The sequence below is a fragment of the Micrasema longulum genome, unplaced genomic scaffold, assembly GCF_059751315.1.
Source record: "Micrasema longulum isolate JH-2025_06_02 unplaced genomic scaffold, ASM5975131v1 h1tg000323l, whole genome shotgun sequence".
NCBI classification, from domain to species: domain Eukaryota; kingdom Metazoa; phylum Arthropoda; class Insecta; order Trichoptera; family Brachycentridae; genus Micrasema; species Micrasema longulum.
In genome coordinates, this window is record NW_028277527.1 from 1,078,085 (window position 1) to 1,097,897 (window position 19,813).

Here is a 19,813-nt window from a genome sequence, read left to right on the forward strand (position 1 = left end):
GATAAAGATAAATTTAAGTCATTGTTTTGACGTTTACTGCCAACTTTTAATTTTGACTTTCGGTTGACAGATTGAAATTTTGCCGACAAGTACATATTTTTCACGAAATTATCCATATCCTTTAGAAATGTTTGTTTTAGCTGAGATGAAACATATAACTCGAATACCCCCAGATTTGTTTCATTTAAAATTGACTGATGCAATTACTAGTGAACTAAATAGAAAACTAGCGAATAAAGTAATGTCCAATTTAACCTCTTTGTTTTCGTTTACTATTAAAAAAATAAGATTTATTATGTGTTTGTTGTATTTTCTAGGTGGTTTTGAATGTAGGATTATGCATTGCATTATTTGATATCACTAAACTAGGTTATTCTTATATATTTCCCGGAGACGGCGCATCACACACAGAAGTCAATTTCAGATATATTGTGTTTAGACCAGTTTTAGATGAAGTACTAATTGGTAAAATAAGAAGCTGTAGCAGAGAAGGAGTTCATGGTAAATATTGTAAATATATTTAATAAAATCATATCTATTCATATTCACCTTTAAAAAAAAATCCTTTTGCCCAGTGTTCTGTCTACTGAGCTAAGCGAGTGTTACTTAATTATCCATCTTAAAAACATCCTTAACTCTATTTTTGTACCTTAGTAAAACTTTGAGCCATAGTTATTAATTTGAATATATAAATTTAATTAGATAAGGCAGATTGGGAAGGGAATATGGAAGTATTCAGAGGTTTAAATTTATAATTAATAAAATATTAAAACCGGGTTGTGGTCCCGTGGCTAGTGTTGCAGACACACGGATCGAAGGTCCAATTTTCTAATAGTGAGTTATTTACAACTCCTTGAAAATGGTCCCCAAAATTGAAATACCTGGGCAAATCATAAGACCGCAAATATTTATTTTTAACTTCTTCTTTTTTTATGGCCTTTTCACTTCCCGACCGGGTGTTTTAGCCAGTGTCGGGGTTTTGGTTTTTTTTATTTAGATATTTACACATTTGTTAAGTTAGTGAGTTAGTATTTCATATATTAAAAACTGTACATACTTACAACTTAAAACCATTTAATTCTAGATATTTACATACAATTTTAAATATATGTTTATTGGGTGGGGACAGGAGAGTTGGAATATGAATAGGGAATGGGATGTTAATATCAGAGAGGTCGGATAGGAAATCAGGTTAACAATCATTTATGGGGCATCCAAAAATCATGGTTTAAATCTTCCTCCTTAAGCTGACATTCGCACATGGCAGAGTCATCAAATCATAAGAACGCAAATATTTATTTTAAAATAATGTATTTTTTTTTTTTATTTACATATAATATATATATATATGTATGTGTTTTAAATTTATTATTAATACTGGACTCACTAAGCCAATTTATATGGCTTGTCAGTGAAGATCCTATACATTAAAACATGATTACACCATTTGTATAATATTAATTACTACTAACTTAACTATAAGGAGTGAGAAAATATTTATTTTTTAAAGAATAATATAGTAAAACATAAAAAAATAATGTGTCCTTACTGAGATTTCTCGTGCCGACGACACTCACATTATTATTATATTTTTACTGAGAGAGCACAGAAAATGATTTGATGAAAACTGTGAATAAAAACATGAATATACAAAAAACAAACTAAACAAATAAACCATCGCGCCGTTTCTCAGAAAGGATAGAACTTCACACCTTCTGTCTCTCCATATAGACCTCGCTTCTTCTACATTCAAACACCTTCTTATGGATTTTATTTGGTCATGCCATGTTTTTCTCGTTTTCGGCATCCACAAACAGTAACATTGCAAATATTTTTATCTCTTCTTTTATTGTCTATTTGCTCTACACATCAAAACCAACGCATCACTCCTTGATTTTGTTGATAATGCTTGTCTTAGTCTTGCATATTGCAATCTCAACATCTATGCATTTGTGCCTCATCATAGATAGTTTTATCATGCATTATTAAAAAATGCATGAATTAAATTATGTGCATATATTTTAAACCATAACAACCTAGGAGACCCAATTAAGTACTTAACTAAATTATGGTACAGATCACTAATACTTGAGAAAAATCACATTTAATTTTTGTGTTCTTAATACATGCAAAAATATCAATTTCAAACATACATGTTAACAAAATGGAATAGATAAATCAGAATAATTACTGGTCTCTAATGACAATGATTTTGATTGGCGAATTTACTTAATGCGGTTTTTACATTTTTGATCAAGACTTCAAAAATATGTATACATCAACCAATCATTTATTTGATAGACATTTCAACAGGGATTTAGAAAAAAAAGCTTTCGAGAAGGGAATATGAGATTATAATTTGTGTACTTATATATTTTTTTAATGCACATTATAATAAATTCTATTTTGTTTATAGTTACCCTGGGCTTTTTTGATGATATTTTAATACCGGTTAGTGGTCTCCAGCATCCTTCCCAGTTTGATGAGACGGAACAGGCATGGGTGTGGAAATATCCTGTCGGTGACGGGGATACGCATGACCTCTTCATGGATGCAGGTATTTAAGAAATAAGTGTTTTGGTATAAGTACGGGTCTTAGATTTCAAATGCAGTCATCATTTTACGAGTATGTTATAATCTTGAGCATTGCTCAAGTATTGAGTAATAAAATAGCCTTCTTGAAAATTTTGTATCAAGACTGAGTTTTTTTAACTCGACGATTTCACTCGATTCAAAATACTAACAATGGAAATCGAATGGAGATAAGTGCGCCTATCGGTGTACAGGTCCCAGGTTTGATTGGTGGCACGGTTGACGTGAAATATTTATTTACAAGGTGGTTTTAAACTGCACTGCGGTAAACTAAATGCTGTGGATCTTGATCATCTATTGCATAAAGGTAAGGCGATCAGTCTTACACTCTAGATCCAGGATCACTTTCAGATTCAGACCAGTCCAGGAATAAACATTTTTTTAATATATATTTTATTTTGACCTCGCCAAACAGAATCGAACCCGGAATATCAGGCTTGGTAGGTTTTGCACCAACTATGACACTATGAGGCGGGCTTATATCCACTCTATTTCTATAACAGATAGTCAAATTCGCGACTTAGGTGTTATTATTGATACTAAACTAATGTTTAATATTCATATTGAATCTGTCCTGAAAAAAACATATAATATGGTCAGACTTATCATGCGGGTATCGAAACCATTTAAACATGCAGAGACATATGAAAAACTTTATAAAACATTTGTTCGTCCCCAGCTAGAATACTGTACTCCTATTTGATCACCTAACTATAATGTTAGTATTTATAGACTAGAAAAAGTCAATGAATGTCATATATAAAACAAATTGAATAAGAAACTAAGTACTTTGACATATCGTTAACATAAACTCCGACTGTTTTTCTTTAAAAAGATGAATTAAAATTCATGAGACAAATTTTAATAAAAAAAAAAAAAATATCGCCTTCTGTATCAATAATATTTTTACTGAATTTTTCATCTTTAGGTGAGACTATTCGCTTCCGGGTTACTTCAGAGAGCTTCCAGGAGACATCCCCTGCAGGTCCCCCAGGATCTGATCGGCCGCAAGTAGCCGAGGAAGAAGGAAGCGCCCGAGTCCCGTACAGACTCATGGCAGGGATCAACGAGCCTGGCCTTGGACTGCTTACGTGGTGGGAAAATTCCGCTCCCGATGGACAGGAAGGAGAGGAAGATGCTGAAGAAGACTGATAAAACCCTAATAATCAACCATTACGGAGAGTTTATTTGAGAAGGGAATATAAAATACAAAGTTTACCAACTTGTAGGAACAGGAGAAATAATCATTAATTTACTGCGTGTGTATCACGCATACTGTTGTCTATGCTTTAATGTCTAATTTTTTTGATGTTTCAATCTTCTTTGTCTTCACACGTGGTTTTCTTAAAACTTCTACCGCCACTTAATTCTCAAAAAATTTCTTTGTCCCTAATGAGACATTTATTTAAACAACTAATTTTGATTTCTGTTTGATGGATAATATAAAATGAGTGCTCTGTAACCTTAGCTCTCCAAGTATAAAAGATGGACATACTGAAAGAATGATGGCGATGTTGGTGATGCCCTACCTAGGTGAAAGTGCTTGTTTGTCAATAAACAAAACAATGAAACTGAACCAATACATTTTATTGATATTTATATCAAAATCATCAACTATGAAGTCTTATCTATAAAAAACATCTATATTACTAAACAAAAGTTGTTATCATACACAAGGGATAAGTAACTATTTTGGCTCGGCATGTCAACATTCTGAAAAAACATACACCAGGGATAAGTAATTTTTGTGGCTCAGCATGTCAACATTCTGAAAAAACCTGTCTTGATTCAGGTGCCTTAAATCTTGGAATATTAATAATTATCGCAGACTTATAAAAGAAATGAAAGAGAAACGAAGTAAGCCCAGTAAACGGAAAAAGCGCATCACTCGTTGCGCTTTTTTAAAATTGATTGTTTTGTTAATCAGATGTTTGTTTAAATATTTTATATGCATTCTTACAAAATATGTTTTATTGCAAAAAGCCTCTTCAATTTACAGTGCTGAGTGTAAATATAAAATATCTTCTCGTTTCTATTCAACAAATAGCTTTTAAATGATAATTTTCTTTCTTAATTTTTTCAAAAATATTTATATGAAATTAAATTGATATGTCTAATGAGAAAATTCAGTGCCACGGGAAATGGATATAAAAAATGTTGTCTTATAAGTCATAAAAAATGAAGCATTTAATTGGCGAAGTTTTTGGAAAATGTATGAAAAAAAATAATAAAGATGAACTACTTTGAACGACATCACAAATTTACTCGGACAAACCAATGATAGAGTGTTGTGAGTCCAGTTTCCGAGAAGCCACTCACTAATCAACAGAACTCTCCGACAAGAACTTGTGACGTCACTTGAGGGGTAATTTGGAAATTACAAAACTTATTACTTTAAAAAATCATAGCGCTATGATATTACTATTTATTATTACGATACATAAAAATATTATTTTTTGGCTTAGTTTGTTAGTCTATTAACAAACTTTTTAAAAAATCCCTTAACTTCTTCATTTATACACAATTTTTTCATAATTAATGTAAAAAAGCAAAATTAATGCTAGGTTATTTTTCAACAGCAGTGCCAGCATCAACATTTACGAACTGTGTTGTTGTTTTCCTTGGATTTGTTTAGCCTCTGTTTTACTCTCTCATTAGTTTTTTAGAAATGACTAACCTTATAAAGTTTTGGAAAAAAAAAAGTAACCGTAAATTAGTTATTCTTTTTTATTATGTTATTAAAAAACATAACCATATCAAAAGAACAGTTTTTTTAAATTCACTGTATAACGAATTGCAATTTCATAATTCCAAATAAATTTATTTTCGAGACACTTAATAAAAAAATCATCATCGTCATCATTCCCTTTCCGCACCTAATGGTGTATAGGGTACTGTATTGGTACACCAATAGCAGCGTATCTTGATTATTTTTGTTACATGAAGGTAAGATGATCAGTCTTACGCTTCAGGTACCAGTCCAGGGATTATGCAATATTCTACACCGTTTTAAATAAATGTTTCTTATCAACCATGTCGGGGATTCGAACCCGAGAGAAATCTTGCATGGCAGGCTAACACGCTGACCATTAAACCACGAGGCTGAATAAAAAAAACAAAATTTTGAATTCCGCAAAGTTTGTGTACACTTAAATAACATATTTTTAATATAAGGAACTGTAGATACTTTTCAATTCATTTCTTATTGTAGATGTGTAGAAATAATGTTTATGTATGTATTTAAAAGATTGTGATAAATACTAACCATTAAAGTAAAATATATTTTGTAATAAAATATTTTTTAATTTGGGTATAATAAGAATACAAAAACACCATTTGTTCCATGAATTTATTAGCATATAAGTTTTTTATAGATCTAAAGGAAAATTATTTATAGGTAAGTGGTTCTAAAACTATCATTGCACTTAGACTTAAAACGGAAATAACAAACACATAAATACTCCAAGAATCTATTTTCTGTAGCTATTTTCAAAATAAACAAAAACACTTTATTACAATCTGTAACAAAAAGCTTAGATGTAAAACAATGCTAAAAGAAGACAAATTTACCATGTTGACAGTTGTAAAATAGACAAGCTTATTTAGATTTGCGTCGCTTTAAAATATTTAAATTGACACTGACTTGACAACCTAACAAGATACTTTTTTTGAAACAAAAAAATATCTCTTCTTTGGAATTGATTTTTAGGGTTATAGTTTCAATATTGCTTTACTGTTGTTATGTACACTGGAAGTTAATACACTTAATTTCCACAGATCAAATATATATCTACATTTACACCACATCACCAATCACAGTTATCTAACATTTAGAATTATTAATTTATGTGCATCATGTTATGTATATTTGCATGGAAGGATCCCCTTCGTCTTAAGTTAGAGTACAGGAAAGGCAAGATGGACATATTTTTTTTTAAATGGGAAAGTTTAATGTTTTTAAAAAAAAAAAAAAACACAGATAAAAAAAATAATGAGCTAATTGTATTTTTAAATAAAAAGTATCATTTTAATGCCAAAATGATTTTTTTGATGTTTTCATTTTTAAAATCTCAATTTTTGTAGAATAATCAAAACCGATAAGTAAATTTTAGAACTGACAAAACTTGAAGGGAAAGATAATACACTCATCATCATCATTCCCTATCCGCACTTAATGGTGCATAGGGCACTGCATTGGTACACCAATCAAAGCGTATCTGGATAATTTTTTGTTACATGAAGGTAAGATGATTAGTCTTACGCTTCAGGTACCAGTCCATAAACTATGAAATATTTTATTGTGAAAACACCATATTAAATTAATATTTCATGTTAATTAGGTAAAATGCGTTGACCACGAGGCCGACTCTCAACTTGACATATATATGGTGAATTGTCACGCTTTGCTAATTCAATTATCAAATTTAATGGGTAAATTTAATGTTATAGATTTCAAATATTAACCAAAAATGTTGGATTACAGGCAATTATGGTTGGAAAACAAATAAGTGTAAAAGGATAGTAAATTGCCAGTTGAAGACACATTTAAAATACCTAAAAGATTTAGAGATTTGTAAAACTGTACAATCAAATACTGGTATTGTTATTGTATCCAAAACACAATTTAAAAATTCTATTACGCACTAAACTTCCCCATTACAAGAAATAAATAATATCTACAAAATATTTATCTTTCACAAACATAGCCTTAGTATAAATGGAATACGTGGCACTATTATACAAATATAATATTATATTCTATACTATTTATTATTCACTTCTATTTGTCAAAGAGCCAGGCATTGATAATTAAAATGATATTTTTTCAATTAAATCATTATTCGCATCTTAGATATTAAAAATAGTTTTACTCAAAGACCCATAAAAATTCAATATAACTTACCAATATAATAATGTTAAAAAATATATTACTATTTGCACTTGTAGAAGTCTGTCAAAAATAGTAGAAAACAGTGAAAATCAGAACCGATTTTTTTTTCTAACAACACCAAATGAGTTGATAAATATCAAACGCCAGTATGTCCACCCGATTAAAAAAAATATTTGTTCTACTGCTAACTCTAAATATTAGAAATATGATAATTTCAGTACTATTAAAATTAAAACATGTCCTCATTATTACAATAAAACACTGTCAAAAAACTCTGTTTCAATTCAGAGGCTAGTAGGTCCGGTCCACGTGGACACTGTGGATATGGACACACATCTCGCCTTCCACACAGTAGCCAGGATCTTTAAAGACCTGGGCTTGGAGGGCGAGAACTATTCACGGGGACCCGTCACAATAGATCTTCCTGTGACCTGTGTCACAGTGACGTCAGGAGCTTGAATAGCACTGACCCTTCGAGTATACTTTCTATACGAGTATACGAGTATACTTACGAGTATACTTTTCTATCATCACAAAATATACGACTCAAAACCATAGAAAAAATCAAATTTATCAGAACGTCATGTTGTTTTTTTGCCAACAAAAATATTTCTCACCACAGATAAGTTCACGCTAAAAATGTCGATGTTGATTTAAGCAGTAATGACGTAAATTTAAATGTAAAATAATAATCCATTCATCTTTCATGCAATCACACCATAATATACAATTTAACAATAAAGAAATATAACTTTACATAGTAATTAGTATTTTATATAGTGATATAAGAATTTCGCCAATGCCTTCATTGGAATATTACATTGAATAGAAATTGTATTCATTAGTAGAATCCTTTTAATAGCAACTTATAATACTCGGATAATTCAAAATGTCACAAAAAAACTTAACATATTACGACAGGGATGGAGAACATTTCAAAGAAAATATGGAAGTCAAGAAGTCACCTCTAAGAATAAAAATAAGGACACTGTGGTGGATCATTGTGGACATACTTGCGTTTCATATTTATCAACTCAAATGAAAATGTTTTATTTTGTAATTGGCCATGACAATGTCACAACACTGTATTTCAGTATGCTTATTTTTTGTGTTAACACACCCATAAGAGTGAAGCCAGAACACCAGCGCTCTTAATTTTATATTTTTAATTGATTATTTTCTACTTTTTTTTGACAAACTACATATAATGTACATGAAAGTTTTAAATAAAGATTACATACTTTATTTAAGACATGTGTATAATAGAGTATTTCGAGAAGGTACTGGGGAACACATTATACATATTTTTTTACTTGTTATAAAATAGCTTAATGTATAATATGACGATCTTTCCAATATTTTTTACAAAATATTATGGATTAATGAAATAGATTGATTGCACGTAATCTCATATTATAATATACTTGTGATTTGTCTTCCAACTCCTCGGGTTAAAACAAATATACACAAAAAAAACAAATCAAATAAAGTTGTTGTTTTTATTTACAATAGGATATAAAATTAAATATAATAAAATGAATTAAATGATGAAATATTGAATATAATAAAAAAAATACTGTAAAATTAATAAGAATTAATAAAAGATATTATATCAAAGAATCTCTCACCCCCTTTGCAATATATTGTATCTCCATTTACGTAAATTATCTCCTAACTACATAATACTAATATATATATTTAAAATCTGTGTTATATCTCTGAATGACTAGACAATATATTATTACAAATGTATGTACAAAATGGATTTCATTATTGACAAGTTTCATTGTTGCTCAGTGTAGAATCGTGTATTAAGTAGGTTTGAAGTAGTGAAGCTTAATTTCCGTTAATATCATAAAGTAGACAAAATATTTATATCATAAGTTATAAATTTCATTTTCAGTCTTGGACTAGTTGTTAAAAAGAATCAGATTTTAAGATATTAAATTAGTTGTTATCACAATTCAATAGCATTTTTAAACTCATTTTTATGTAAAAACTTCTGCATTTATAGCTGCTTGGAATAGGAATATGTATTGTTAAATGTATTATGAACTTGTATACCTAAAGATGCATTAATCGAGTTAGTTTTAGTCACGTATCAAAAGCTTGAAAACTATTGCAGTATAATCTTTATTGGTTCTACTGAGTGCTGGCTTATAGGTACACATTTATGAAATAATTCGCTTAGCGTAAATGACCGATTTCAACTAATTACAAACTGATTTAAGCATCTATATGAATTAGCCAATATTTTCTTAACAAGCCTTAATTTGATTTTGTATATTAATCATTATATAAAACCTGTATAGAGCTGTAAATTGTTGGCAAGATGCGAAAATCTTACAAAGAGAAGAAGATACATATATATTTATCTATTCTAGTTGTCTGATGTATTTATTTAGGATTACTTGTAATGAGATTCCGTATGATGTCGATAATGAGCAGATCAATGCGATTGGCATCATAATACTGGTGTCAGTACAATTATATCAAAAGTTACAATAGTATTGTGAGTTCATACAAAATTATCTTGTAATAACCGCCTATAATACTTTCATATAATAATTTTTCGCTTGTATTAAAAATACACACAATATCAGGTGGACAGATTGTTTCTCTACATTGTATTGGTTTACTCTATAATTAGACACCTTGGGAGGTGTTCCCGAAGATAATCGAAGAGTTCTCTCGAAGCACCGGGACAATTGGTCAGTTCTAACTCTTGCATGTGTCGGAGTTGGATTAGGCTGGACAGTCCACTGGATGTCAGTAATGGGCAACCTGCAATTATAAACATAGTTTTAAATATTTATTTTCATTTATTACGAAACATGTAATCTAAACTTTGTTCATATATTTTCAAAATGGAAACCAATTCTTTCAAAAATAATTTGTGCCATATTGGCTTTGAATGAAATAAAGTAGGCATGTGATTTTTCAGCACCCGGACTACAGATTTGTGAAAAATACCAATTTTACCAACGAAATTCTGATATGTAAACATTTTTGGTTTAGTAATGACATTTTAAATTGGAAAAATTATGTTGTATTCATTTCTCGCTGAATATCATCATTCCATGTCAGTTCCCTAATTAGAGTATATGGTTTCTACAAACAGCTTCCAGGTATATCTGCTGTCTGTCAGCTCTTGTTCATCCTCCCAAGTCAAGTTCGCGTTCCGAGTGACATGAACTACCGACGAACAGTCTGCAGTGGGCGTTTGGGATGTTGGGATCCTGATACCTTGTAAAGCGGGCAAGCATGGTTAAGGCTCTCAGGAGGCATCCGTAATATATTGCCCAGCCAATGGTATCGCCTCTATTTTATGTCAGCAGTTGTCACCAGAAGCAATTGCGTCCATTCTTTATTGCTCCGTTCCTCACAAAGTTCACTCACACTCAATTCTTCTTAGACAAATATGTATACAAATCTCGCTGAAAATAGTGGCGTATTTATGCATCTTAAATGGAAATCCATTTGTCACCGAATAATTAATTATCTATAGCAAAACTATGTTAGTGTTTGGCTTACCAGCGAGGGAAAGAATTTGAAGATTTCTCATGCCACACAAGTGCTGAAGGCCGATGTCTCTCACTTGGGAGCACCAGCGTAGGAACAGGGCAGATAGCGACAACATGGTGCTTATGTAGCCCACTCCGATGTCCGTTATATGGACACACCTGTGAAATAAGAAAACACAAATTAAGTACTAGAATGGGGTTGAAACAAACGAAGCGTAGTCTCACCACAAAATGGGCAGATATGCCACACTCTCCATCAGTAATAAATTACCATTTGAAAGATATTCCCAAGGTACATATTGTTGGGTTTCTGGCACAAGTTACTAACTACATATCTACGAAAAATGAGATGGCATCAAATAATCTTTATTTATTTCCTTAAAAATATTTCGTATTTATTTATAATATAAGAATAGGTACCGCGAAACCGTCCAATTTTGCACTGGATGGATATTTTGCCCAAACAGTCTAATCTATGATCAACCTTTAAAAAACATATTTCCATTTGATTTCGGTAAATTTGGTACCAAATTTACCGAAATCAAATGGAAATATGTTTTTTTAAAGGTTGATTAGACTGTTTGGGCAAAATATCCATCCAGGGCAAAATTGGACGGTTTCGCGGTACTAGTGACACTAAACAAATTTACATTATTTGCGGAAGATTATTTTAAATCAGTTCTGCGCTTGATAAACCAATAACTAGTAATAGTTCTACATTATTTCTGAAACCAATTGCTTTTCTGTTTGCTTGTCTGTTCTGTAAGCAAGAATTCTTGGCTGTAAATTTTGTTGTACCATATTTATGTATATTTTTAAAAAAACAAGTCACGCTACATAATTCGCTATCGTAGAACAACGACGGATGTGCAAAAATGTGTCCTTTACTTTATTTAATCTTGGAAATGTTATTCATATCATATTTAAATCCGTCAAAAAAAAACACACAATTCAGCTTTTTTATAAATTTTCAAATGAACGAAAACAAAAGTTTATTTTTCTACAAGCTAAAACAACTTACGCAAACGTCTGTAACAACAGTCATTATTTTACAAGTTTTAAGACTTGTAATTGTTCTGCTTTGTTGAAAAATTCAAAGAAGTGGGTGTTTTCCGCGTGATGTATTTTTTAGTTGACAACGGTGCTGTAAAAATGGAAACTTAGAAAATGTATAGATAAGAACTTGCCGTGAGCTGTTTTCTAATGGAGGGTAGCGGGAGTAGGACGACAAGGCGCGAAAATGGGAAAACAAATAGATAACAGATATTTATTTATTTTATGTACCGGAAGGTAATGTGTACGATACGAGATACGATGACCATATGATGTGGAAATAATAGTATTTATATTTCGAGTAAAAATTAATGCAAAAAAATTATCATAAATATCTACCTTCCTCTCGAAACATCAAAAAAGAATAATACTTTTAAAAAAATGACAGACATCGCGGTGTAACCGGGGGTGTTCAGGTTCCGGCTTTAATGTATGTGTTATTACAATAATGAAAGTGATGAAAATCAAAGAAAAAAAAAACATTTTTACTAATAAAGGAATCGAACCGATCGCACATATCACTAAACTGTTGTAGACCGCGCTAATTAATCAATAAACTGGGAAAGCCGCAACGGCAAGACACGTCTTTATTATTACAATATCAAAACATTATAAAGGAAACAAAGTATTAAAATATATTTTGTCCCGATAAACTATTCAATAATAGTTTGTCATCGGGTGCTCAGACATTAGTTTTAATTAATAATCAAATAAAAAGAGTACAGACGTATACGTATAAAATAATAAACATAAAATAAAATAATGAACAGATAAAAATAGTTTAACGAAATAAAAAAAAATTAAAGCAAGAAAATAGAGTAAAATAATACAACTAAAATAAAAAAAATAGCAATTTACTTCAATATATTTTAAATATAAGAAAAAAATTAAACACATATATAAATAGTGTGTGGTCATAAATGTAATCAAAACACGATAAAAAATAAAACAAAGTAAATCGAAAATTTCAATTTATATCTACAGAAAAAATAAAAATAATTAGAAAATTAAAAGTACATATTAAGATTTAAAAAATGTAAATAAAATAAGAAAGAAATAAAAGAAAAGGTTAACCTAAGAAAATAACAAAAATGTATTCAATGAGAGATAAAAAAATGTTTTACATAAATAATAAATCAATAAAGGAACGTTCTGTCTACTAACCACTTACATAATAAAAACATAATTTTATTTTTACTATGACATGTTTTCATGTCAAGTGGCAACATATTAAATATTTTTGGAACAATATAATCCAACGTACATTGTCCATATTTATTTTTAAATTTTGTTCAACAGTTAAAAATGAAATGTTTAAAGTGGTAATTTTATTTATTTATTAATATACACGGCACGCAGTGCCTTTTACCTTACAAAGATACAAATTATATTTAAAAAAAATAAACTTGTTATTAAATTTGTTTATAAGAAAATACATTTGAGGGTATCTACAGCGAAATCTATGTGTGTAACAAGACAAACATATTTCATGATTATTTCCTATCTTTTGTGAACATTCTTTTAGGAATAAAAAAGCGGCCTCCGTGGTGTAATAGCTAAGACACAAGACTCAAGCGCGGAAGGTTCCGGGTTAGTTCCCGGTGAGAACACAAAAAATATTGTGATTTTACTCGAGCCTGGGTGTTCTGTTCTGTAATTCACCAATGTAATTGGGCCTCCTGGCCTGTTGTAGTGAATTTTTTTATTGATTTAATTAAAAATATGCTATAGGTACGCATGTACAACTTATTTTGCGCAAGAAATATTTGTCCAACACACTTATGTAAATGTCGAATGCCAAATGTATTTTTATCTATTCTGTTTAATTCTGTAATAATTGAAGATAATCTTTTAAATAACTTTTTTTACTTTAATTTTAATTTTTAAACAACTTCCATTTATGTTTTTTTTCCTTCTCTTTTTTGCACTTTTTTCGATGATGAGTTGAAGAGACTGCGCTTGAACTTCATGTTGGAACTGAGTGACTGCGATGAGCTGATTTTTTAGATTGGCTGAGCTGACTGATGCTGAATTGAACTGGGCGTTGACTGCGGCCTGTGGTCTCTTTATAGGCCACGTTCCTTTGTCGTTCATTTCTCCATGGTAGGGACGATGTTAATGTACTGCAGGACGATGCTCTCGTCTTTCAGTGAATACTGTTAGAGTAGCATAAATTGTTGTATTGGATTCTACAGAAAACGATGACTTGCTTCATCGGTCGTTGCATTATAATTTTAGGCAAAATATTTAGCACGCTTGTGTCATCGATCATGGACTATGAACCCCAAATATTTATGCAACACACAAAAAATCTGAATAATGGAAACGTCAAAATCCCAGAGACTGAAATGAAAGTGCCAGAATATGACAGTTGATGAAATGAAGTTTTGTCAGGACAGCCATATTTGAAGCTTTCCTTATTTTCAGTCCTTTTCCAGAAGTTTTTACTATTACGTCACGTTTCATAAGATGTAATATATTTTAATAAAATAGTTCTGATACTCGTATATTATTATATTTTATAATTTTGATATTTTTATTTATTTTTTAAACTTGGCCCGGCTTACAAGGTCTAACCCAAGCAACTAAATAATATTATTTTTACAAAATGTTGTAGTTCAATTTACAATTCACTATTTTATTTAATCTTTTTAAATTTTATTTTCACCAGTTATTATAAAATTCCAATACACGGCATGCATCCGTCATGAAAGAACGAGGTCTACACTTTCTTAAGCTTAACTACACTACCACTTTTCTACAATTCCTGCAAAAGGTTCTAAACCCACTGTTTTTTCACCCTATGTTTTCCCTCTCTGTTGCAACGAATTAAAATCTAAATAACTCTTGGGAGGAAATTCTACTGAATTAGACATACTTGTCTACAAATATTTGAATACACTCAAAACACTGTTGTTTAAATTAACTGGTATAAGAAGTATAAAAATTGAAAAATTATTTTTAAGCGTTGCCTAGTTGGTGAAATGGTTCGGCCGAATAAACCTCACTCACATAATAAAGGTTTCGGTTCTTTTACTTCACAAAAGTCAACAGATGAAACCGTTAGGGAAATGTGGATGTCCAAACATAGGCAGAATGCTGAATGCTACACAGTCTGTAAAGTGTCCACTTAAACCGTTAATAAATAGTGATAAAATAAATAGCGGGTTGTGGTCCCGTGGTAGTATTGTGGACTCACGGGCCAAAGGTCCTAGGTTCGAATCCCACTCTACCACAACTCGATATCCATTTTTCCAGCACAAGTTATTTATGACTTTTAGGAAATGGTCTGAAAAATTAAATATTTGATTAAATAATAAGAACTCAAGTATTTATCTTTTTATAAATTAAAAAAAAAAAAAAAACAGCCAATTACAGGTCATACGGGGTGTAAATGCCTGAACTTCCATATTCCCTTCTCAAAATAGTTTTCATCAACAAATATTTCAATTTAAAGTTAACAGGGGTGAATTTTTAAATTTTGTGTGTTGATTGAATTAAATTCTGTTCCTACTATTTTTTACTCAATGTATCTAGTTGTGGACCTTTATTTTCCACATACAAAATGTTTGTAACTTTAGATTCGTCGAAATCGTTTTTAAAACCTACGTGTATGGGAAAAGTTCAAATGAACCTGAGACAAAAAGTACACATTTTGAGAAAAAATATAAAAACAATTTACATTTGTGTTTTTGTCAAGAAGTTTAGTATAAATCACCAAAACAGTAAACAAAAAGTTAGGGCTGATCATAAATTCGAGGAAGGAAACTCTGAGGTGAGATTCCCTTTAAATAAAACAACTTTCAAACTGATTTTAAACAAACATTTATTGTAGAACTTGGAACTTCTATACCCGAGGGGGATTATACGATTGGAACGATAGAAGGTGAACATACAACGGCAACACAATAACTTGTACTAACAACGTACAATTTTATTATAGATATTAGCCGTATCGAATATATTTTCGTGAAATCCAAATAAACGTACTTTCATATTAAGTAGGTTCTTTATAAAGAACCTACTTAGATATAAAAAAAAATACACAATGTGTAAATAAACAATTATAAAAAGAAAAGAGTTTTTGTATTTTTTTTTCTCTTTTTTTGCACAATATGTTAGCGTCTTCATTGTATAAAACCACTGTGTACATATAAACTTTTTATGCATTTTTTTTTGTTTATCAGAAGAAACAGTAGTAAATTATTTGAATTGTTTATTTCTACACGATACTACGAGTATCAAATCATTTCATCCACTTAAAAAATGTTTGAAAATACTATAATTTTTAAAACTTTTTTTTTTAACTACTTACTTTAAAACTTTAAAAAATAAATGTTTGTATCAACAATATTTTGAGTATATTTTTTTTATTTTTTGAAAGGAATAACCTGCTAAACCCCTGTTTTAAGGCTTGTCAGTAGGTGGGATAGAAGGGATATGGATGGAGGTAATAAAATACACCACAACACCTGGACCAATTGAGAAAAAAATCGTTATTGGATTTTTCTCTTGCAACTGGCGGGAATCAAACCCGCGACGCAAGTTTCACAGTTGGCCATCTAACCAACTGCGCCACGGCGCCTGTCGAAAGTAAATTGATATCTTAAACTAGCCAACAAACCCCGTAAATACTTACTTCATATTCCTTTCTATTGTTAAAGTTTTTCTTTACAATTATTTTTGAAACCATCAGTCGTTCATAATCAAATAACACACACAAAACAACTACAGACAACAATACCAATCATTATGTATGAACTCGTAAAACTCACATGAGCATGATGTAAAATAAAATATAGATATATATAATGGCAGCCCTTGTGGTGTAATGTCTAAGAAGCTTATCTCACGTACAGAAAGGTTCCGAGCTCGATTGCTGGTGGGATCACAAAAATTAAAAAAAAAAATTTTGTTATGCCTGAGTGTTTTGTGCTGTTATTCACCACTGTACGTAGGCCTTCTGGCATGTTGTGGAGCAAAAAATACATCATTCAGCTCACCGTGAGGATTTGTTTAGATAAGATGAGAAAAAACGGAAAGGATTTCTCCTTTCCACTTTTTCAAGTGGAAAAAATAAGTAAAATGGAATTCAGAGATAGTTAAAATTATCTATTCAATCGTTAAAATTATAAAAAAGTGAAAACGTATCGTCACAAATTGACATGTTGGTATTCGTATCAGAGCCTCGATTACAATTGGAGTTTAACAATTGTCGCTTAGAAAATAACACCAAGATCTTTGATTTGGTAATTGCGTGTTAAAAGTACATTACTAGTATTTATGTTGTAAGGAAATAGATATGTTTCTTTGGAGCGAGTTTACGAGATAACGTAGCATTTTGAAATGCTAAAAGGTATTTTTTTTAAATACAGAACAATTATCTATGTAGCATAGTTAAAAAAAACATTTATTTTATATAAAATCTACTAGGTCACTATAAAAAAAAACAAATTTATTAAAAATAGAATAACAGTATTTTTTTAGCTTGTTTGGCAAATTCTCCTATCAGATACAATCGTATTTCGCTCTGATAACTTTCAAAAGACCGAATGTAACTTGTAATACAGAGAAAGCTCGTTCAATTTCAAATTCGGCAACATTTGTTATTTATTTTTAGAAACGCTGCGCAACAACGGTGAGTTACTTATAGGCCATCGGATAAGGGTTGAAAGAGGAGTCGCCAGCGAAATCTACTATCTGCCCTAAATGCAAAAAGGAAGCCTCTAGAAATATCTGTATTAAAGTATTTTCGAATGGAAATCCACGAGTCAAAATTTATATGTTCGTTTGTTTCAATAAATAAAAGTGGGTTTTTACTATTTTACTCAATTAAGTTTAAAATTAATGCATTTGTGGTATATCTTACTGAAAAAAACAAAAACAAAAAAACTGTGGTTAATCAGCCAAATTCAGACTTACGACAGTTTACTTCTGTTCACAGTTTACACTGTGTAACATGTGTTCATTACACACTGTGTAACATTCATAATTCTTCCTATGTTTGAAGAGCCATATGTGATTATTGTGAAATTAAATAACCCAAACCTTTATTTAACAAATTACAACAGGGATGGAGAACATTTGAGAAAAGGGAATATAGAAGTCTAGGCATTTACAGGGCTTACGACCTATCATCGGCTAGTTTAAGTGGCCACTTTACACACTGTGTAACATTCACCATTTTGCCTATGCTCGAACATCCATATTTCTTCAATTCTTCCACCTGTTGGTTTTAGTGAAGTTTTAATATTCCCTTATTTAAGGTATTCTCCATCCCTGTTGTAATTTGTCAATTTTAATGACTCCCGAGTGGGTGAAATCCAGTCTTTTGTCTACAAACATTTGGACAAACTCAAAATATTGTAACAAACCTTTATTGATGCGAGTGAGATTTATCTGACTGAATTAATGCACCTATATACAAGGGTTTATCTCTGGCGGCCTACGTGGTGTAGTGGTCAAGACGCTAGACTCACGCACGGAAGGTTCCGGGTTCGATTCCCGGTGAGAACACAAAAAATTAAAAATGTGATTTTTCTCAAGCCTGGGTGCTCTGTGATGTAATTCACCACTGTAATTAGGCCTCCTGGCCTGTTGTGGTGCAAAAAAAAAAAAATGTAAATATAGTGTAAAGTTTCCGCAAAGTTTCCGCAAAGTTATAAATATCTAAAATATTATCAGTAGACAGCAATCCCGTCAGGAAAAAAATTGACAACAAAGATTGTGTCATACTTAAAATATTGTTAACAAATACATTCAATCATAATTCCCTTTTCCGCATCTATACACCAATCACAGCTTGCCTTGATAATTTTTTGTTACATAAAGGTAAAATGACGAGGCTTACGCTTCAGAGACTATTTATTTATTCATTCATTCAAAATTACACTAGTTTAAATATAAATTAACTTATTTAGGTTTTTTAGGCTATGCCCGTGTCAAGCCATAATAATTAACAATAAAAATACATAGTAAAATTAATTGAATTAATTATAATGATATGTGATGCAATAGAATAACAATCTAGAAAAAAAAGGTATAAGTAATAAATAATAAAATTCCAAAGAATACAATGCAAAAAAGATAATCAGAAATAATTTATAAATTATACAAATTTATATTCACACATCAAATATACAAAATAATGGTATCATTAAAATCAACAAAATAATAGTTAAATATATGAGCATTTAAAAAAAACAAAATAATAGTATCATTGTATACTACAGAAAAAGAATATATATATAAAAACATAATTGAAATGATAATGTTTTCTAGAAACTCACTCTATTCCATAGTAAGAAATACATAGAAGTAATAAATAATATGCCAAATAATAGTAAGTACTAAATTAAATAATAAAAAATACACAATTAAAAAACATAAAAAATATGTAACATTATAGTTTAAAAACATCCTTTTCAATAAATGGTTCATTTCAACCATGCCAGGAATTGAACCCGAAACCTTTTGCATGGTAGTATTCAATAGTTAGATTATAATTGTGGACTTTAGTAGAATTAGTAACTACATAAAATTAAAAACAATTTTGTTTGTGATGTATGTAAAATGATACTATCTGAATATTTAAGTTTTTCAATTCTCTTATTTCTTTTCTTCTCACTTTTACCCCCTCCTCTCACAGTAGTAAACATTTAGTTAATTTCTGTTTCTAAAAAGTAATAAATATGTTTTATTTTATAACTAGTATTTTATCATTGAAATATTTTAATGTACCTTCAATATGTTC

General features: G+C 30.4%; 2 protein-coding genes across 2 annotated transcripts in view; one reads left to right on the forward strand and one right to left on the reverse strand.

Annotated features, from left to right (window-relative positions):
- Positions 1-15: 15 nt before the first annotated feature.
- Polr3H (RNA polymerase III subunit H) lies at positions 16-4,168 on the forward strand. The gene is made up of 4 exons (XM_088225024.1): positions 16-238; positions 318-501; positions 2,417-2,557; positions 3,521-4,168. The coding sequence occupies exons 1-4, from the start codon at positions 128-130 to the stop codon at positions 3,742-3,744; spliced, it is 660 nt and encodes a 219-aa protein (XP_088081150.1). The 5' UTR covers positions 16-127; the 3' UTR covers positions 3,745-4,168.
- A 1,754-nt stretch (positions 4,169-5,922) lies between these two features.
- LOC148282485 (F-box/LRR-repeat protein 16) overlaps positions 5,923-19,813 on the reverse strand; it is a 188,294-nt gene continuing 174,403 nt past the window's right edge. Inside the window, exons 5-6 of the mRNA XM_088225023.1 lie at positions 11,018-11,166; positions 5,923-10,267 (exon numbers count right to left, since the gene is read on the reverse strand). Of these exons, the coding sequence (XP_088081149.1) occupies positions 10,119-10,267; positions 11,018-11,166 (298 nt within the window). The 3' untranslated portion in view covers positions 5,923-10,118. The remainder of the gene's footprint in view (positions 10,268-11,017; positions 11,167-19,813) is intronic.